Here is a 22,124-nt window from a genome sequence, read left to right as displayed (position 1 = left end):
ACCACATTTGAAGACAAAGCTTAACCAGGGATTGTGAATGGGAATCACTTGTCACTTGTACTGCTTTTAATGCTCACCAGGGGGAGCAATGAAGCAAAAAATGATTTTTCCCTCCTTAAGTAGGGCTGCTGAAATTATGTAGACACCCCTGCCAGATTTGCTTATTCTAAGAACAGTGTTTAAAACGTTCTGAAACTTTCCGTGTGATCATCTTGTCTCCTTTTAGTTGTAACTTTAAAAGTATTTCAGTTATTAGAGTTCAGCTCCTTGAGTCTGATTCTACTTTGTACATTCGTGACGTAAAATCTGTTAAGGGTTCAAACTGGGCATATACCGGAAGAGAATGTACGTATTAGGGTGTCTTGGAGTAGGGACCAGGGCTTGCCTGCCTGTAGTTTTCCAGTCTTACACCCACATCTCCTTTTCCTGAGCGGCCAGTGTTCTGCGGAAGCAGCAGCCTTGACCACAGCTGCCTGTGTCTGATGCACCTTGTTCTCTAGCTGCCCTTGAGAGAAAAGCAAGCTCTTTGTGTAAATCTGACTGTTTAGAAGTTGGAAATGGCATATTCTTTTCTGAAGTAACTAATATATATTTTTTATTGATGGCTTCACTCAGGTCTGCATTGACTAGAATTCATTTAAAAGAAAAACTACTAGAAATTTACTAAGTGTGTCAGGTGATATCAACTCTATAAATGATTTTAACAAACCCTTCTTCCCTGATTTTACGTAGACACTGAGGATGCTAGTGAAACTGACCTGGCAAAGCATGATGAAGAAGACTATGTAGAAATGAAGGAACAGTGAGTATGAATTTTAGATTTCTATCTGGAATATAGAATTAGCAAGGAAATCTCTATAGTGACCTTGTGTGTGTGGCTTTGACCATAGTGTTTCCAAAGACCATGTAGTAGTATATGTGTGCAATTTGACCCATTTAAATTTGTCACATTTAATCAGTCTTCCTGTTATAAGAATCTTTTGAAGATATGCTAGAAAGAACCTTGAGAGAATGATCCCTGGGTAATAAGGTCATATACAGTGGGGCCTTGACTTATGAGTTTAATTCGTTCTGAGACCGAGCTCGTTAAGGAGCTCGTTAACTCAAATTACTCTATCAACTCAATGCAAAAAATTGGCCTAGAGACAGCTGGTATCTGGTATCTCAAAAAACTCGTTAGTCAGGACACTCGTAAGTCAAGGCCCCACTGTACTAGTAATTGGAGAGAACCATTCCCCACTTTTTTTTTTAAGACGTGAAAAGCATTAGAGAGGGTAAATGATGTTTCACAGCTACTGGGTTCTCAGATTGGCATGACCCCAGCAAGTATTAGCTAGATCAGCCGTCGCCAACCGGTGGTCCGCAGACCACTGGTGGTCTGTGAGGTCTGAAAGGCTGGCGACTGCCGAGCTAGATAGTATGTTAGATTCCAGAGAGTTCAGGAAGACCAGGATTGGAGAGCAGGACTTTTTTACTCGTGCTTTTCCCCTTACCACACGATCTCACCCTATCCCTCTTCTCATTATCTTTAACAGAGCCACAACTAAGTATGCCCAGAGAAACTAAAACCACTCACTTTTATCATAAACGCAGATGCAAGACATCATAAAAAAATATACCGATAAGTGTTTGTTGAATGTATTTTGAGGCTCTTGATTTGACTTTTTAAAATCTATCAACTAGGCGGTCCACATTTCCTTTCCTTATAGGTCTTATTTGCAGAAGTTTTGTGACCATCCTCTGGATTCTGTCATCTTTTCCAATCATTGGAACCCAAAGGGATAATTCAATTAAAATTTAACCAGTATGACTGAATAAAGAAAGATTATGTCATGTGATTTTTCTCATAGCTTCATCCCTGAAACTGCTTGTTTTTTTTAAAAAAATTTATTTTTAGTCTCTTTAGGCTTTTTAATGATTTACCTTGGCCCATTTGAAATGTATTCTCACATACCTGTTCTTTTCTGGAATCTGAATTTTTTGTTGTCATTTACTTCTTCAGTCCTATATAATAAAAGGCTAATATGCAAATTGACTGAATGGTGGAACACAGGTCGCTATGACATGCACTGACCACCAGGGGGCAGACGTTCAATGCAGGAGCTGCCCCCGGGAGGTCAGTGTGTGGGAGCACCGCTCAGCCAGAAGCCATGAGCTGGGCTCATGGCTGGCGAGCACAGCAGCAGGTGGTGGGAGCCTCTTCCATCTCTGCAGCAGCGCTAAGGCTGTCCAACTGATGGCTTAGGCCCGCTCCCCACCGGCCTAAGTCGGCAGTCGGACATCCCCCATGGGCTCCCAGACTGCAAGAGGGTTCAGGCCAGGCTGAGGGCCCCCCTGCCCCCGAGTGCACGAAATTTGTGCACCAGGCCTCTAGTGCAGGGGTGGGCAAACTTTTTGACTCGAGGGCCACAATGGGTTCTTAAACTGGACCGGAGGGCCGGAACAAAAGCATGGATGGAGTGTTTGTGTGAACTAATATAAATTCAAAGTAAACATCATCACATAAAAGGGTACGGTCTTTTTTTTTTTTTTTTTTTAGTTTTATTCATTTCAAACGGGCCGGATCCGGCCCGTGGGCCGTAGTTTGCCCACGGCTGCTCTAGTGTGTTAATACTCCCTTTCAGAGACAGACTGAGAATTCAAAGTCGTTTTCTGTACACTCAATGTGGTAGAAAATTTAATACACTAGGTTCCATATCCTTACTTGTGTGTAGTTTACACACCCATTTCCTCCTGTACTTGACATGTTTAAACATTCTTTAGAGACAATCTTTTAATTGAATGTGCTCCTTAATATTTGATGATATAGAAATGATTGTGATTGCAATAGAATGCCTTGTATGATTCAAGGTGAGCATTGAGAGTGAATTTTCCTAAAAGAATCAGACATTCTGAGTAATTCTAAGATTCTACCTACTTCTTCCTCATCCTATAGATAGTTGGGGTGTATTTGTAGCCTTTACTTGATTAACCCAAAGGCTGTTGTGCCTATTACCTGTTGGAGAGTAGTCTTTTTTTTTTTTCAGGTTGCCAATCCTGTTTTTGAATTTGGGGGTGTTTTTTCAGGTAGAGGCAAAAATATTGCTGAAATGTGATTTATATGTGGAATCTACCATTCATACAGACTTGCCAGAGTGGATAATTGCCTATAATTCATTCAGTATGAGGGGGAAAAATAACACACTGCATTCTTTTGTTTTGTGTATGCTATGTGTTCTTATCTAGCTGGGGCTGCAAATAAATCATGCATTTTAACACGTTAAGCACCAAGCCTGTTTTCTCTTCCTTTCCATTTAGCCCGCGATGCTGGCGGCACCAGTGACTGACTGGTCCGGACTGACATGGTGCTTAACGTGTTAACATTTGTTACTGAGTTACTATTATTTCTCTGATCCTAAAAAGTAGTGCTTTTAAAAATGATATGAAGATTTATTAACTTAGTGCTTACATGGCTATATAATAAAAGCCTAACCGGCTGTTATGGTGGAAGGACCAGAACAACCAGTTGCTATGATGCACACTGGAGGGCAGACGGTCAACACAGGAGCTGCCCCCTGGTGATCAGTACACTCCCATAGGGAGTGCCACTCATCCAGAAGCCTCATCCAGAAGCCGCACTCACGGCTGGCGAGCACAGCAGTGGTGGCAGTGCAAAGGAGGCAGTGAGCCTAGCGGTAAGGAGCAGTAAGCAGGCAGGCGGTAAGCAGCGAGGGGTCTCGGACTGCGATAGGGTGCAGGCATAATCTTACTCCTTTGGAATTTATAATCTAATTGTAGAGTTGATATAAGAGCTGAATTTAATGCCTTTCCTATATTGGGGTGTGTGTGTGTTATTTATGCTTGTAAGTCTAGAACAGCCGTGGGCAAACTACGGCCCGCCCGGCCCGTTTGAAATGAATAAAACTAAAAAAAAAAGACCGTGCCCTTTTATGTAATGATATTTACTTTGAATTTATATTAGTTCACACAAACACTCCATCCATGCTTTTGTTCCGGCCCTCCGGTCCAGTTTAAGAACCCATTGTGGCCCTCGAGTCAAAAAGTTTGCCCACCCCTGGTCTAGAAGAAAATGGCCTCACTTTTTCAAATTTTTTTGTATGTTCTTGCCTTACTATCATTGTCACTTATTAAAATCTGCGTGTCCTTACAGATTTTAGACTGATTCTCTAAAGTTGGGATAACAGGAGGATCTACAAAATAGGGATAGGATTTAAGAACACAGAATCCTGTCCCTTTCTGGTCCCTTTAGCTGCTGGTACATTTTAAATCAGCTAAGGGACCCCGATGAGATTCCTATAATAACCCAGGTAATTCCTGTGTGTAGGTTATTCTGGAATAGAGCACTGAATGTTTTTGTCTTTCATTGTGGCTTTCCTTTCTTTACAGGATGTATCAGGATAAACTAGCTTCTCTCAAGAGACAGTTACAACAGTTGCAGGAAGGTTGGTGTGTGATTTAATCTTTCATTTCTAAATATACTTCTTAATATTAAAAACCTTTGAAATCTGTGTATTTCACTTCTCTGTCGGAGTGATTTAAAATTTGGCTGTCTCAGTATACATTTTTCTATCTTCTCTCAGTAAAGTGCAGTCTTCAAACACAGTAAATGTATTCATTCAACAAACAGTTGAAATCTCACTAAGCCCTTCTGTAGGGCATGAACTGAAGATTACACTGCCTACAGCTAGACATTTTGTAGGAGAGATGTTGTTTCCAGAAAATAAATAAAATTGTATTATTCTTTATAAACTAAATGCTAATAGAACTATGGATTTACTTACTGTGTTTTCTCATTATGATTAGGAAACACTTCCCATATTAATTGGGACCCTCATAACGAGCAGCTTCTGAGAAAAGCAATGAAATGAGTAGAGATTTGGTAGGAATCTAAACCTGAGCTGTTCAGGATTATCACTAGCCACATGTGGCTATTTACATTTAATTAAATAAAATTAATAATTCAGTTCCCCAGTTGCATTAGCCACATTTCATGTGCTTAGTAGCTACATGTGACTATTGGCTACCATATTGGACAGTGTGATAGGACATTTCTATCATTGCAGAGAAAGTTCTAGGTGGCATTGATCTAGACCTAATCTTATTGCAGGAGAATTAAGTCTTTCCTGGAAAGGAAAGCCCGCTGATTCAAATTGAAGCAGCAAGTGATCAGAATCCCTGGAGGTTGCCAGCACTTTTCCGTAACTCCTCACTTGCTAGAGAGTCTCAGTTCACTGTGTTGGGGTGATTTCTGCTGTGTCTTTCTTGAGAGCCAGAGTCCAGTTAGCTCTGTGTGTGCCTTTTCTTGCTTTGAGTTTCATTCTGATGTTACTAAGGCAGTTACTGTTAGTGCTAGAAAACAATTTTAGGAACCAAAATGGAGAGTAATTTTTTATTTTCTAAATCTCCAAATCAGGTACGTTACAGGAGTATCAGAAGAGGATGAAAAAACTAGATCAGCAGTACAAAGAGAGGATACGAAATGCAGGTAAGACACTATCTTAAATGGAACTATATCATCTTCAAATTTTCTTCCTTTTGCTGATCATCACTGTAATGTGGCCATATGAGCTTTGCTTCAAAATATATCTCAAATATCTCACTGAAGGGAGAGTTTTAGGGAAGAGACTTCAAAGGTGCAGTTACATAAAATGGGTTCATCCTTTCTCAAGGATCATAGTTGAGGTTGTTAGTGGTGGCTCCTTGCAGTCAGGAGCCATATCCTGATGACTGTATCTAATGACTATATTTCCATTGTCCCAGCATCCCTCACGGCTATATCCCCCCTGTTACCCGAAGAATCACACATTCTTCCTTGGGTCTGCATGGCTGGCTTTATGGACGTTCAGAGGAGCTTACAGGGAAAAGGATTGTAGGTTGTTTAACTCCTATTTTGGAAGGCAGCTATGCTCACCAGTATACCACCAACGCAACCTTCACTCCTATTTTGAGTTTGCTGCTTCTAGTATTCTGTGCTCTGGGAGGAAAGAGTGTCCTCTTGTTTTTCTCTCTCAAGTATTATAAACATTTAGAGAAAAAGAATATGTTTTTGGTCTGTCATACACAGTAAATGTATTCATTCAGCACATTCAACAAACAGTTGTTGAGCATCTGCTACATCTAAGTTCTGTGAGCAATATAAATAGTGTAAGACATTGTCCTTGACTTAAGGAAACTCACTGTTTCATTGACAAAAGATATCCAAAAGTGTAAATGAAGGAACATTATAAGTTAAATAAAGAGTTATGCAAAAAGTAAGATGTAATGACTACTTAAAGTGTATAAATACAGATTGCTATGTTTACAGGAAATCTTTAAAAATATATTTTAAAAATATATCTTTAAAGATATATTTTAAAAATATGTCTTTAAAAATATATTTTAAAGATATATCTTTAAAGATATATTTTTAAAATATATCTTTAAAAATATATTTTTATTGACTTCAGACAGGAAGGGAGAAGGAGAGAGAGACAGAAACATCAATGATGAGAAAGAATCATTGATCAGCTGCCTTCTGCACGCCCCTTACTGGGGATTGAGCCCGCAATCTGGGCATGTGCCCTGACCCAGAATTAAACCCTTACCTCCTGGTTCATAGGTCGACACTCAACCATTGAGCCACACGGGTGGGCTGTGTTAAATTTTGAAACTTCTCATCAGCTAGCATTTTGGTAAAAGTGATGTTGGGTTCTAAAATGAGGTCTAGGTGCTGTCCTCTTTCTTTCTGAACCAGTGTCTTCCCAGCTTTCTGTTGATGGAACCCTTCCTTCTCTCCGTCAGTGAGTAGATGTTCAGTGGACACCAACAGATGGAAAAGGAGCTGAAGGCGTGAGGGATGCTGGGACATTGGAGATATAGTCATTAGACCTCTGCTTGTCTACAGCCCTCCTGCCCCTATGATTACCCCACACCCCTTCCACTCTGAGTTCCTGAGGCATCTCCTTGGGATATCTTTAAAAATCTCAGTCCTCCTGGAGTTCCCTTTTAGCAGGGAAAGGAGGTGTTGCCGTGGAGACTGAGGTCCTTAGGTCATGGTCTTCCATCACTTTAGGTCCTGTGCCTTTAAGCAGGTATTTGCTCTTGGAGCCTTAGTTCCCCCATCGTAGAGGGGAACCTACCTCACGGAATTGGTTCAAGATATAAGTAAAGAAAGAAAATTGATGTGAGCAACCTTTCTTAAGCTAGAACTGCAGGGTGAGCATTGAGTTGTTTTTCTTACTTCCACTCTCAATTCTGTCCTCACATGATCTTTCCTAAACATCCTCCCATCCCCATAAAAATGCAGAAGAGCCCCTAAATTAGTCATGGCTTGAGCTTTAAAAAGCACATTCCGTGCAGAGATAATCCACCTGCTTTAGTTGTGTGTGTTGTCTGGCTGCTTTAAAACTGCCACCAACTCTAAGTGCTAATTGTCAGTTTGACTTGTTGGTGCAGGCATAACTTCTCAGAATGGCACAGACCTCAGATGTCTGGCCTGCTCATGAGTGGATCAAGTATGAAGCAGTCAGGAGTAAGCATGTTGGACTGGCTGTGTTCTTGTGCCCAGGGATTTCCAGTGATCAGGGCTTTGGGCCGAGGTTAGAAAATAATGAGTGCTTGTCCCTCTGCTCAGTTAATTTTTCTCATTCAACAACTGTTATTTGACATTTAGATTCTTAATCTGGAGTCCCTGAAACTCAAAACCTTGGACATATGTGTGAATGAGCATATGTGATAGTTTTTATGGGGGAATAGCGCCATAGGATTGATCAGATTTGCAAAGGAGATTGTGGGGAAATGTGAACAGCACCCCCTGGAGCGGTGATCTGCCAACAATCTTTGTGGATCTTATGCAGCAACTCCAGTGTCACCCAGGGAAGATTACAAGTCAGGGACCTGTTTTGTTCCAAGCTCTGCATTTTGCAGAGGGCTTTTGAATCTAGTGGTGGGGAAGCCGCTGGATTAACAGTTGCTAATCTCCTGGCACACAGAGGGTGCTAAATAAGCTGTTGAATACGGTGGGTAGATACCTTCAGGTGTCTGAGAGGGGGTTGATGAGTGAAGGGGCCTCAGGAAAGGCCTGTTGGAGGAGGCTGCATTAGATCTGACACTTGGAAGTGAATCAAAGAGACCAGAGGGCATTGCTGGTGGAGGCATGGCTGTGAACAGAGGCTTGGCGGCCTGGGAGCAAAGCCCAGGAGGACGCAAACCTCTGCCTTCTAAGTTTTTGGGGATTGTCCTTCCTTACCACATAGAGCCCGTCACACAATACTTTATAAACATCAATGCTGACTCTTTCTGGAGTAAGTGCATTGCTTCTTTCTGCCCCATCCTGCCCTGTGGGACTGTTGGAGGATATGTACTGAGAGAAAGAAGGGATCACTTTTATTTTTATTTTGTCGAGGTTGTTTGGTGCCTGCTGCTTGTTTTTGCCCTTGGACAGAACTGCCAGAGCTGATGCTGTCAGGGCCAACTTTTAAGTAGACACAGTGCTTCTTGCATCCTTCCCCTTCATGTATATCAGCACTTTACTGATGAAAACATTTGCTCTGTGTAATCGTGCTTTCAGAAAGCAATTACTGCTCCTAAATGAATCCTAACATACTGTCTAGAAAGGTGACACAGCCTAGCGAATCTAATTGCACGTTTTATCTCTTTCAGAACTCTTCCTGCAGCTGGAAGTAAGTACCATGGATCTTCTGGGTTTGCAAGCTCTTTCTCAGATTGGAATCTTGCTCTCCCAACTGGTGGCCTTTCCTTCTATCACCAAATAGATAGTTGGGAAGCCTCCAGCTGGAACCCTTTGTCTCTGTTCTGTTTGACAAAAGGACATGTGGTCTCAATTCAGAAATTCCTTCTATTCATTTGTTTGTTGGGCAGCCTCTGCTTGTCACGGGACTAGGGACACTCACTCCTGAGGGCTTTCTTGTTGACTTTGATCTCACATTAAAGCTATTTCCCTGGGAGTATATCTGAATTATAATGGTCTAATAATTTGTTGTATTGGTCCTCGAAGGAGCCCAGTTTCTGAATTGGCTCAATAGTTCAGTTCTATAGCTGAGACTCTGGGTTAGCAGGGAAGATGGATTAAAACTTTTTTTTAGCAGACATGTAGTGCTGGTCTATGTGAGGCCAGGGATGAGGGCCACCTTAAACTTGAACAATGTACTGCTCCCAGGGTGGCTTTTGGTGGGGGGGGAGGAGGGGGTGGAGTGGGGGGGGCAGAGTAGGGGTGTGAGTTTATCAGAGCCACACATGAGTGTGAGAAGGTCATGGTTTATCAGAGCCACATTGGAAACCATTTTCGTACTCAAGTCAGTGCAGCCTGAGGGATCACATGATCCATAGCCACTGCCCACCATAAGCCCCCTGGTGAGATTTAGAAAACGGATGTTTATGCAGTTTTTATTTAGTATAATTTCAGTGTTTAGTACCTTGGGATTCAGACACCTAGTAAATGGTCTACTCTAGTTGATCTTTATCTTACTGTAAATATCAAAACATACAGTAACTCCTGCTATCTTGACTCAGTTTATTTTGAATGTAGATATTTCATCTGGAATGTGCTGTTTTCCTTTGAAATTCTGTCCTTAAAGCGTTTATTTACTTTCATTGAGGGATTAATGTTCTATTTTAACACACACCATAAAATATAAGATGTAGAAGAGAGGAAATACCTGAGTAGCAAGTGGTATATACTCATGAAAACAAGCAGAAGTTGGTTTAAGTTTACCCATTCATTGGAAAACTGGCTCCCAGAGACCTCCATTACTGCAGGTGTATGTGTGTGAGAGTCCAAATATTTCTCCTCTTTCTTTGCTCTTGAAGTTTTTGCCAGACTTCAAGGTGGAGCCCTGGCTGCCAGAGCTATGTACCCCTATTCTGTGTTTCTCTTTTGCTCAGACTGAACAAGTGGAAAGAAATTACATTAAAGAAAAGAAGGCAGCAGTAAAAGAATTTGAAGATAAAAAGGTTGAACTGAAAGAGAACCTGATTGCTGAGCTAGAAGAAAAGAAGAAGATGATTGAAAATGAAAAGCTAACCATGGAACTGACTGGAGGTATGAAAGCACCAGCAGGGTTTTAGGAGCCCTGAGGCAGAGCCTGGGGTGGATGGTGGAGGTATTCCAGTTAACTCCTTCTGTCTGGTGTCTCAGTTCCTCATCAGAGTAGAGCAAGCTTAAAGGAAAGTGGGCTTTGACATGACAGGTTAGATTTCTAATTTCGTCTTTATTGGCTGTGTGACTTTAGTCAAGCCGCTTAACTTCTCTGAGCCTATTCCCCCCTCAACCCCCATAAATGGGGCTCATTATACCCTATCTCTCACAATTATGGCTAGTACAGTGCCATAAACATAAATGTTCAGTGAACTGCAGCCTCTACTTTATTTAATTAATTAATTAATTTTTAAATTTTATTTATTTACTTTTAAATAAATCTTTATTGTTCAGATTATTACAGGTGTTCCTCTTTTTTCTCCCCATAGCTACCCTCCATCCGGTTCCCACCCCACCCCATGCCATTACTCCCCCCACCCCCCCACTGTACTCATCCGTAAGTGTAAGCAATTTTTGTCCAATATCTTCCCGCTACCCCCACACCCTCTTCCCCCCCAAGAATTGTCAGCCCACTCCCTTTCTGATGCTCCTGATTCTATTATATTTACTAGTTTATTCTGTTCATCAGATTTTTTATTGATTTTTAGATTCACTTGTTGATAGATATGTATTTGTTGTTACTTTGTTGTTCATAGTTTTTATCTTTACCTTTGTCTTCTTCTTCCTCTTCTTAAAGAATACCTGTCAGCATTTCATATAATACTGGTTTGGTGGTGATGAACTCCTTTAGCTTTTTCTTATCTGTGAAGCTCTTTATATGACCTTCAATTCTAAATGATAGCTTTGCTGGGTAGAGTAATCTTGGTTGTAGGTTTTTGCTATTCATCACTTTGAATATTTCTTGCCACTCCCTTCTGGCCTGCATAGTTTCTGTTGAGAAATCAGTCGACAGTTGTATGGGGACTCCCTTGTAGGTAACTGACTGTTTTTCTCTTGCTGCTTTTAAGATTCTCTCTTTGTCTTTTGCCCTTGGCATTTTAATTATGATGTGTCTTGGTGTGGTCCTCTTTGGATTCCTCTTGTTTGGGGTTCTCGGTGCTTCCTGGACTTGTAAGTCTATTTCTTTCACCAGGTAGGGGAAGGTTTCTGTCATTATTTCTTCAAATAGGTTTTCAATATCTTGCTCTCTCTTCTTCTGGCACCCCATAATTCAGATGTTGGTATGCTTGAAAGAAGTTGTCTTAGAAGCTCCTTACACTATCTTTATATTTTTGGATTCTTCTTTCTTTTTGCTTTTCGGGTTGTTTTTTGCTTCTTTGTATTTCACATCTTTGACTTGATTCTTGGGATCTTCTAGTCTACTGTTGGATCTCTGTATATTGTTCTTTATTTCAGTCAGTGTATGCTTAATTTCTGCTTGGTCCTTTTTCATATCCTTGGGGGTCTCACTAAATTTCTTGGAGGTTTCTAGAAGATTCTTGAGTAACCTTATAACCGTGGTTTTGAACTCTATATCTAGTAGTTTGCTTTCCTCCATTTCTTTCATTTGTGACCTGTTTCTTTGTCTCCGTATTTTGGCTGCTTCCCTGTGTTAATAGAGTGGCCATGTGTGCTAGGTGACCGATAGGGCCCAGGGGCTCAGCCTCCCCAATCACCTGAGGTGGACACTCTTGGTGCACCCCTTTGTGGGCTTTGTGCACAGTCTTGTTGTAGTTAAGCCTTGATTGCTGTTGGTATCACTGGGAACAATTGACCTCCAGGCCAATTGGCTATGAGGACCAGCTTTGTCTACAATGGAAAAACTGCTGTGCTGGAGACACCCTTATGTGGCAGGACTTGCTTCAGTGGGGCTTTGGTGCTCACTGAGTCTGCCCCTTTAGTGTGTCGCTTATGGATGTGAAGAGTTGTAATCTGGTATGGTCTCACACTGACCACTGGATACACTGGCTCTTGGATCTCCAAGGAGGTGCAAAGTCAGCCACTGCCTAAGGCCACCCAGCAGGAGCTACAGAGAGATCTGCAGATTCCTTCTCTTTGTTTGGGGTTTGGAAGTGCCCAGATGAGGCCCAGCTGTGAAGCAAGGCAGGCTGCTGCTGTTGGACCTTAGGCCTTCTTTTGGAAGCTTTGGAGCTCTCTGACCCGGCTGCAGTTTGCTAGGTTAGGCTGCAAAAGGATAGGCCATTCATATGCAAAAGCCACTGTGCACAGCTTGGGTGGGATTGTAAATTGGGTGGGGCGAGGTCTCAGGGAATCACCAGGGCAGAGCAAACAGCAATGGCTGCCAGTCAGCCCTGAACCGGGAAGGTTCCCGCGTCTCCGTGTCCTGCGCCCCCATGCAGGAACAATGATTGCTGCGAGCACCTCTGAGAGAAAGCCCCCCTCATATTCCTGTCCTGATGCCAGACAGTCCAGTTTCTCCCTGTATTAGTCTGGGTTCCCTGAGTTTTGCCCAGAACTGGAGTTCAGAGCAATCAGGAGCTTGTGTCTCCCTCCCGATTGAAAAAAAAACACAACAGCACCCAGTTATCAGCCTGTTTTGCATGCACCTCCCTACCTCTGCACCTCCTACCAGTCTCAATGCACTTTTTTCTTTCCTTCCAGTTGCAGAACTTCCACTCAGCCAGCCCTCCCGTGGTTCTGGATGATATCTATTCTGTCTTTTAGTTGTAGTTTTGATGTGGTTGTGAGAGGCAGCAAGTATAGGTGTTCACCTATGCTGCCATCTTGGTTCCCTCTCTACTTTATTTAATTCTTGGGTCAGCTGCCATTTGTATCTTGGTTATGTTCACAGATTACTTACCTGAGTCCCTCTGAATTCCTTTCCTGTAAAGGTAATCAAGTTACATTGACTCAGAGCCAGTCTCTCCTTGCCTTCTAGGATTTAGTAATATGCATATGGAAACTCAGCAGGTATGAGGGAGAAGCAATATGGGCCAACTCTTCTGTTGCCATATGTAGTCTTATGAATCCTAGAAGGATACAGGGCAGGAATTAGTTATTTTGGCACTTAGCAAAATTTCCATCAGCAAATACCACAAGGAAAGTCAGTGGTAAGTTGGTCACTTGGATATGTAAGTGGTATGCCTCTTCTCACCCCCAAATTTAACTTTCATAATCATATTCTGAAGGTACTAGAGCCCTGGCATGCCTGATTTTAGTAGGGGTCCGTAGCACATGCATTGTTTCTATGTAAGTCCTTGGGATTGACCTTGAAATGAAAAGTAACAGTTAAGAGCTGTGTTTCCCCATCTGTATTTTTGGTGCTGTGAACTAATGACACAAATTGGCCTCCCAATTGACATAAACTTCTAGCTCCAATTCTGTGAAACACCAATGAGAATGTGGTTGTGTCTAAAGAGGGAGTCACACTTGAAAAATGACTCCTCTGATAATTTCCTCATTGAGAGACGTGGCAAAAGGAGTAAATTCCTTGAAGACCTCTGAAAGCAACTCAGAAATGGTGTTTTGAGTGAGAATGGATGCTAAAATAGCACCATCTTGTTTTTGTTACAATGCTTTTTTAATTAGACTATGAGCACTGCGGTACCTAGTTTGGTGCCAGCCTGCCTGCTTGTTTTCTGATCCACACACCATTTCTCTGATGGTGGATGTAGCTGGCATTGACGCCTCATCACTCTCTGTTAGAGCCACCAGATGTTTGGGAGCCTTCATTAGGCTAGTGGGAAATATTGTCCTTTATAGATACTCCCTTTCCATCTGCAGGGAAGCATATCATCACCTTACCTGTGATTTGGCATCCAAATTATTGACAAGCGATAGACATTGTTTGGCCAGGCAGTTTTATAGCCAGAATCTTAATGGGGACAGGAGGCATCCTCAGTGACTTAAGCCCGAGTCTGCCAGGGTAGAAAAGACAAACATGAGGAAATCATTTGTAACTTAGTAAAATAAATAGATGACAGAAGTACTCAAAGCTAGCCATGGGCATTAAAGGTACCGATGTCCTTTCTCAAGCCATTTGATACCCTTGGTATGGAGACACTGCCAAGGTAATGATGGAGTGTAGGAAGAAAAGGCACTGGAGCTAGAAGGGTAATTAGCATTTCCACAGATGGTGCTGTTATGGTGTTGGATTAAAGGCCTGATTTCTTTCCTCTCACTGATTGACTTATTTCACCTTTGTGGATTGATGCCCAACACTAGGGTTGCCCAGCTCTGCCCAGAAAAGAGATTTCTTAAAATCTTCTTTTATGGTTCAACATGAAAATGTCTTGAAAAGCCCTAGCCAGTTTAGCTCAGTGGATGGAGTGTCAGCCTGCGGACTGAAGGGTCCCAGGTTTGATTCTGGTCAAGGGCACATGGGCTCAATCCCCGTGTTGTGGGCTCAATCCCTAGTGGGGGGCGTGCAGGAGGCAGCCGATCAATGATTCTCTCTCATTGATGTTTCTGTCTCTTTCTCCCTCTCCCTTCTCTGAAATCAATAGAAATATAGTTTTTTAAAAAAAGAAGAATAAAACGTCCTGAAAAATGAAATAAGACTGATGAGAAGCTTAGTCCAAATAACCCATTGGAAATGGGTGGATCTAGTGACCTGCTTTGTCTGAACAGGATTTAAAGCGTTATAGACCTCCATGGGAATTAGGTTCTCTTCAAACCTCTAGTGGAGAACTTATGAGGACAGCTGGGTTGTGCATGTTGAAAGGTGTATTGTTGATAAAGAAACCTAGGGTAAGTTCTAGGTCAGTGCTCCCCCAATTTAAATGTGTATGAGTCACCTGGGGGCCTCAATAAAATGCAGATTCTGGTTTGGGAGTGGAGCCCAATATCCTGCATTTCTTTTCTTTTTTTTTTTTAAATATATTTTTATTGATTTTTTTACAGAGAGGAAGGGAGAGAGACAGAGAGTTAGAAACATTGATGAGAGAGAAACATTGATCAGCTGTCTCCTGCACATCTCCCACTGGGGGTATGCCCGCAACCCAGGTACATGCCCTTGACCGGAATCGAACCTGGGACCTTTCAGTCCGCAGGCTGACGCTCTATCCACTGAGCCAAACCGGTTTCGGTGATATATCCTGCATTTCTAAACACTTCCCAGGGGTGCTGATGCTGCTGGTGGGACCACACCTTTAGCAGTGAGGTTATAGGTAGAATTGCCTGAGTGAGTTTTCTCTACAGTTGAAGCCAAGGCTAGGTAACCCAAATACTTAGAATTTAATGAGCTTGAAAATGTGGGGAGCTTTATCATTTTTAATTCATTTTCCCTCTTCCTATCTTTAGGACAGCTGCCTTTTCTCCATTCTTTGAACAGCTCACTAACTGCCACTTCATTTTTTTTTTGTAAGTTCTTGCCCCACCAGGGGCATCCTCCAATCCTCAGGCCCCTTGGGTCCAAAACTCATGATCTTAGTTTCCTTCAGAAGATATTGGATCCATAGCTGGAGCCATGAGTAATTATTATATCAATATAGGAGCTCTGTTTCCTGAGTACTTACAATGAGCCAGGTATTTTATAAAAATGATAGAGCTGCCTCTATAGGCTGATAGATATGGATGAACCCTGTCATGAACTTCTGTGGTGGGATTGTCTCATTTGACAAGGAGATGGTAGAACTTACCATGGAGGGTTGGTGTAAAGATGACGAAAGATAATGCCTAGTATTACGAGAGATAATGCCTTCAACGAGCAGCTGGTGCACAGAGTAAGGGGGCGTTGGGAGTTGTAACCTGATTCAGTTCCTGTAGCTCCTGTGACTTGACTTGCAAAATTAGGGTCAGAGAAATAGCCTTTTGCTCAAAGTTCCTCCAATGAGATAGTGGTTAAGCCAGAATGTGTCTGACTCCAAGCCTGTTTTCTTAACTACCATATTATATGGACTCCCAATATATACCATGGATTCATGTGGTACTAAGTAACTCACAAAATGAAACTAATAGCAAAGGTTTGTGTCCTCAAGGAGCTTGTGTTCTAATAGTTACCAGACTGACACGGTTTTCATGTCTTCCTCAGCGTGTGATGGTGTTGGGAGGTGGAAAGAGAGAGAGAGAGAGAGAGAGGGAAAGAGCACGCGCGCGCGCACACCTAAATCAGTGGTTCTCAACCTTCCTGATGCTGCAACCCTTTACTATATTTCCTCATGTTGTGGTGACCCCCAATTTCATTGTTACAAATTGAACATAATTAAAGCATAGTGATCACAAAAACAATATGTAATTATATATGTGTTTTCCAATGGTCTTAGGTGACCCCTGTGAAAGGGTCGTTTGACCCCCAAAGGGGTCTCGACCCACAGGTTGAGAACCGCTGTCCTAAATGAAGATAAAGATTTGACAGGCTTATTTTTTCCCATTGTAAAACCTTGAAGGTATATGTGGTTGTATTGATATAGGAACAGGAAGTTTCACCCAACCTGTAACAGAAGAATTAGATTAAATTTTTGGATTTTTGAGTGATGTAATTATGATTTTCTGAGTATATTGGCCACGATTGGACTGGGTTGTTGTCAGATCTTCAGCTATACCTTTATTTCCTTACTTGCATCATGTATTGCCCACCCTCCCTACCACCGCAGACATGGCAGCCGAAAGATAAGGAACACTCGGCCCCTCTCTGTAGTGGACAGAACATGCCATGATGTTCATGAGCTAGGTGCTTTTTCTCTGGTGCTCTTTAAGGTGGGGTGAGCTCCTTTTACACCATTTTCTAGTTAGGTCTGCATGATGCAAAGCTTCTCAGTTGACAGCAAGTCTGTAACTTCTATTTCAACTGTTTGTGCCTTAACTTTTATTTATTTTTTGTTAATCCTCACCCAAGGATATTTTTCCCATTGATTTTTAGGGAGAGTGGAAGAGAGAGGGAAAGACAGAAAGAAACATTGATGTGAGAGAAACACATGGACTGGTTGCCTCCTGCACTCACCCTGACCAGGGCCCGGGCCAGGGAGGAGCCTGTAACCAAGGTATGTGCCCTTGACCAGAATTAAACCTGGGACCCTTTGGTCACAAGCTGACGCTCTATCCATTAAGCCAAACCGGCTAGGGCTGCACCTTGACTTTTAAAAAAGATTTTTGTAGTTATTTCTTGGCTGAAAATATGCTAATAAAAACTACCATTGACTGAACTCTCATTATGGCAGGCACTGTACTGAGAGGTTTACACGTATCATCTCACGTAATCCTCACACCACCTTGTGAGGGCAGTCTCATTGGTATTTCCATTTCATAGCTGAGCAACCTCAGGCATAGAGTGCTTCTGTAGCCTGCCTTAGGTCACACAGCCCCGGCAGGGATTCAGACCCATTGGCCACTAAGCCACCGGAGAAGGGTGGCATCTCAGCATAGGCTAAGAGATTTCTTTTAGGGAGAAGCCCCCAAAGGTGCGTCTATGTTTGTCCTTCCTTCTACCCCCACTTCCAAGTACCTTTTTATGAATATTCATTAGGTCTGTGTTTCTTACCACTTTACCTCCATTCCTTCTTGGGGGAAAAAAATCAATACCCATTTCTGTTCTTAAGAGCAGCATGCAGAAATGCCATTTGACTTTGTGCACGTGTTTATTACATACTCTTACATCCCACAGCTTGCCGTCGTGGGAGGGCTACATTTGAATCCTGCAAGGCTGTCTTGGCTGCTCTGTTGATAGTGTGTGTTTTCAAGTTAACTGTGTCTCATCATCAGGCTGGGGTGGGGCAGATTCCATGCTGGGGTGGAATTTAAGCATCTGTTGGAGGGAAATGTCCCATACTTTTGGCACATGGCAGTAGAGATTTGTACAAATGCTCTGGTTACTGTCTGTGGAAGTGGTCATAGAGGGATGTTGTATAGATTACTGGGCAGAAAAGAGGAGGCTAGGCAGAGAGGACAGCGTGCAGTCTTGTAGGCATAAAAGTATGGTACCTTTGGGTAACAAAATAGCTGAAAGCTCACACACAGGGTTTGTGTGAATAAAGAAAAAGGGAAAAGACCAGAAATGAGGCATGGCTTTTATTCTGTAGAGAGTAAGGAGCCATTAAAATATTTGAGTGAGGTGCAAAATGATCTGATTTGTGTCGTAGGAAGATCACTTTGAGGGAGATGATATGATGAGGGGTTGGAGCTGAGAGGTAGTTAAAAGGCAGACTTGCTATTATCAGCTGGATTTGATACCTGGATTAAGGAAGACAAGTCATAAATGGCAGATTTTGTTTTGGCTTGGAAGAATGAGTAGATGCGATGCCCCTGAGACACAGGAGAAGCAGCAGCCTTGGGAGGTGAAACAAGAGGAAATGGGTTGGTTTGGAGCCTGGAGACTGTATGGTGGTGTAGGCTATAGGTGGCCTTTCAGAAGGGTGGGTGGAGCTGGAGTTGATGGTCAGAGATTCCTTGGGAAAACAGGCTGAGACTGACTGGACTCCAGAGATCACAGTTTAAAAGGGGCAGGCCAGCGGAAAGGACCTCAGAGACACAGGAGAGGAGAGGAGAGGAGAGATTTGTGTGGCAGTAGCTGGGGAGGAGAGATTTTAAGGTGAGGGAAGTCAGCAACCAGTATCAGACTTGACAGAGAAAAGCCAAGAAGAATGAAAAGAGGCCTTTATTATGAGCCTTCATTGTATCATTCTTGATAGTCAAGTAGCTACAAAAGGTTATTAAATAAAATAAAGAGTTCGTGTTTGTAAATGAAGATCTCATATAAAATTGTTGGCACCGAGGCCACTGGCCTCTAAAAGAACCTTTTATACCAGTGAGCTTCAGTTCACCCACCCTCCGTGGGAACAGCAGGAGTTAGTACACAGAGATGACCCAGAGGTTCCTTCTAATCCCAAGAGCCTGCGACTCTGTGGCCTCTTTAAATTTGAGGGAAGAGGAGGAAAATCCCTGGTTTTCAGGGGGCTGGAGAGATTCCTGAAGCTGTTACAATAGTAGACAGCAGGGCTGGACTGCATTTCTGAGAGGGATGTACACTTAGGTCAGCCGGTCTGAATCTTCTAAGCATGACCTTCTCTCTGAAGTCTGACATGGGTGTCTGGGTTGGGCCATGTGTGGACCAGATCCCCAGTAAAACTGTGTGATTGGGTGGCTACGGGGCAGGTATTCTTACATTATGGAAATTCTCACTTACTTCAGTGGGGATTGGATAGATTCACCCATTCCATTCTTGCCACAGATTCTATGGAAGTGAAACCCATCATGACCAGGAAGTTGCGGAGGCGACCAAATGACCCTGTCCCCATTCCAGACAAGAGGAGAAAACCTGCTCCTGATATCCATTTACATCAAGCCTGGATCACTTTTCCCTCTTTAAGATGATCGAATCCTTTGCTTATCCATTTGGTAGAATACACATGGCTATTGTCCTACAGAAAATAGTCATACTGTATGTGATTGGAAAGCAGGGTTTGGCCATTTTATGATCAGAGTCCTCAATTGCTACTGCATTTGGGATTTATAGAGAGAGTTATTTTGAAAGGTACTTTGTGTTGGCGGTTCAACCTGGTTTTAATACTTGGAGATTGAGGGGCAACTGAAAATTTCAAGTGCATTAATTTTTTTTACTTGTAAAATGAGGACAGTGATAGCTGGCTTTTCTACCTCAGTTATCTGTATCCCTGGATTGCAAACTTGTGAAATTAAAGCAAGTGAGATTTCAGTCAGTCAGAAGGAAACCCCTTTAATCATAAAAATGGGAATGGGAAGAGGACGTGTGGGGAAGTATTGTTTCCGTCCTCTTGCGGATCTAATAGCCATTTGCATAAAATGGTTCAGTTATTTGTCATCAGGAAAGGGCACAACTTCAGGTTCCTTTCTCTTTACAACTGAGAATGTAACTTGCGAGGGAAGATTAACCCCAAGTATGAATGTGAAGCCTTCAGATCTTTGGAACAAATGCACTTGATAAGTTCAGGATGAAGTTCTTCTGTGTGTGCTGTGCGCACTATTATTGTAGTACCTGTTGACGCTCATTCCACCTTTGCATCACTGAAGTTTGTAAGATGGGGGTATGAATTCTTCTGTATACCTGGTGCCATGACATTTAGTAGGAGAATCAAAAACTTCCAAGAGAGAAACTATCACTTTAAAAATGTCATGCCGAAACCGGTTTGGCTGCCGAAACCGGTTTGGCTCAGTGGATAGAGCGTCGGCCTGCGGACTGAAAGGTCCCAGGTTCAATTCTGGTCAAGGGCATGTACCTGGGTTGCGGGCACATCCTCAGTAGGAGATGTGCAGGAGGCAGCTGATCGATGTTTCTAACTCTTTATCTCTCTCCCTTCCTCTCTGTAAAAAATCAATAAAATATATTTTTTAAAAAATGTCATGTTACATAATCACACTTTGTAAACTAAAATACTGGTTTCATTTTGTTGAATTCTGTTTGCTTGGAAACCGTGCTTTTCAGACACATTTCTTTAACTCTCAACACCCCAGCTAAATTACTTGTTAACGGATGAACAGATCATGGAGGATCTGCGAACATTAAATAAGGTACAGTTTTGATTTATTTGATTTATTTGAGAGCTTAGGTTTGATATGATTTTCAGCTTTACTTTGTTCACATGTTACTTGTTAAATCAGTTTGATACCTTTGACACTGTAAGTTGCATCTGAAGTGATTTTCTCTAAGATTTTTTGTTGTTCTTTCTACAGCTTAAGTCACCCAAGAGACCAGGTAAGTGCATGACATTATTGGCATTTGTGCAGTTTTTTATCACGTTTTTGGAGAAGCATGTGAATACTTGACAAGGAATTGTTGACATTTTCAAAAATAACGTGTTCATCATTTGTCTAAGATGGGCGGGGTGGGGGGAGGGGGCGGTGGTGGATTCTTTTATAAAACTGGCACTGACATTTAGTAAAGGAATCATGAAAACTGAAGGGAACCTTAAGTGCACCCTCCCTGATTTTTTTTTTTAACCCTGCTATGTTCAAGTTATGTTTGTCTTTTCCTTTAAATGTATTGTAAAAGAGACATTTGATTGATTGGCTGGTAACGGTTTTCTTTCTGTGTGGGCATCAGCTATAATATTTAAGTACACATCCATTTCTGAAAATGAAACCAGAAGGGGACGTCAGTATGACTTGCTTTGTGGAGTTAAGTACTAGCCACTGCTGTTGCAGTGCTTTTCAGGAACTGGCTCTGGTCAGAACTCGCAGCTGCCCCCAGTCCCAGCCTATAGAAGAGGCTGGCCCCCTGTTCACATGCTTCCTTCCAGAGCAGCACTCGAGTCAGTGCTGGGCTGTTAGAGGGAACTCTGAACTGGCAAGGCTTTTGTTTTGTTTAAGTGCTGTAATTACTCACACACCCCTCTACTCACCATATCCTGGGGAAGAAAACAAGAGTCTCCTTTATTTTTAAGTCATTTCCTCCTGAGGTCCACAGAGAGGGTCTGAAGGCATGATGGGGAAAGGGGTTCTTTGAGTAAAGTGTGTGTATTTAGATCATTTGAACCCACCGAAGTTACTAGCACTGTCTTTGCTTGACTTGCTCCACCTAGTAATAAATATTTCTAGAAATTATTTCATTTTTTATAGATTTAAGAGGATTTATCTAATTTTGCCCTTTGGGCTTCAGGTGGATCGCTGGGATTTTAGTTCTACTCTAAGTGACCTTGGGCAAATCCCTTAGCCTGCCTGAGCCTCAGGTTTCTCCTCTGTTCAGTGGGGTTAATCTTCTCCTTGCTTACCTCACAGGTTTGCTTTGAGGATCATAAGATGTACTATACAAGAATTTTATTGGATTCCCATTTATTACAACTGTAAGGACTTGATGATTATGATTATTAGTACCTTTTAATAGCATTTCAATTAAAGCATGTTAGCTGGCGGACTCACATGTTTGTTACATGCTTAGGCATTGAAATATTTTTTTGGTTCCTCCAGCATCCCCCTCTTCTCCCGAACACTTGCCTGCCACACCAGCTGAGTCTCCAGCCCAGAGATTTGAAGCCCGGATAGAAGATGGCAAATTGTACTATGATAAAAGATGGTAGGTATGTTGTGGAAAAACACAGATTACTCATAAGAATCTCAGAAGAACCATTTGGAAAGAGAGCTGGACCTATCTACAGTTGTTGTTTTAGAACATGGCTGCTGCTTAACTTACATAGTACTAAAAGTGGAATAACATTTAAACGTGCATCAGGAGTCATTTGGG

General features: G+C 42.2%; 1 protein-coding gene across 1 annotated transcript in view; it reads left to right on the top strand.

Moving 5' to 3' along the window:
• The window catches only part of SUDS3 (SDS3 homolog, SIN3A corepressor complex component), a 34,289-nt gene that overhangs the window by 1,652 nt on the left and 10,513 nt on the right, over positions 1 to 22,124 (top strand). The window contains exons 2-10 of the mRNA XM_070400014.1: positions 733 to 802; positions 4,387 to 4,442; positions 5,414 to 5,485; positions 8,641 to 8,660; positions 9,883 to 10,039; positions 19,140 to 19,235; positions 20,394 to 20,455; positions 20,618 to 20,639; positions 21,851 to 21,956. Of these exons, the coding sequence (XP_070256115.1) occupies positions 733 to 802; positions 4,387 to 4,442; positions 5,414 to 5,485; positions 8,641 to 8,660; positions 9,883 to 10,039; positions 19,140 to 19,235; positions 20,394 to 20,455; positions 20,618 to 20,639; positions 21,851 to 21,956 (661 nt within the window). The remainder of the gene's footprint in view (positions 1 to 732; positions 803 to 4,386; positions 4,443 to 5,413; positions 5,486 to 8,640; positions 8,661 to 9,882; positions 10,040 to 19,139; positions 19,236 to 20,393; positions 20,456 to 20,617; positions 20,640 to 21,850; positions 21,957 to 22,124) is intronic.

The sequence above is a fragment of the Myotis yumanensis genome, unplaced genomic scaffold (assembly GCF_028538775.1).
Source record: "Myotis yumanensis isolate MYYU_CA2020_CCGP unplaced genomic scaffold, mMyoYum1.0.hap1 SCAF_19, whole genome shotgun sequence".
Lineage (NCBI taxonomy): Eukaryota > Metazoa > Chordata > Mammalia > Chiroptera > Vespertilionidae > Myotis > Myotis yumanensis.
The sequence above is the reverse complement of the archived record's forward strand: the minus strand, read 5'-3'. Positions and strand labels throughout refer to the sequence as shown.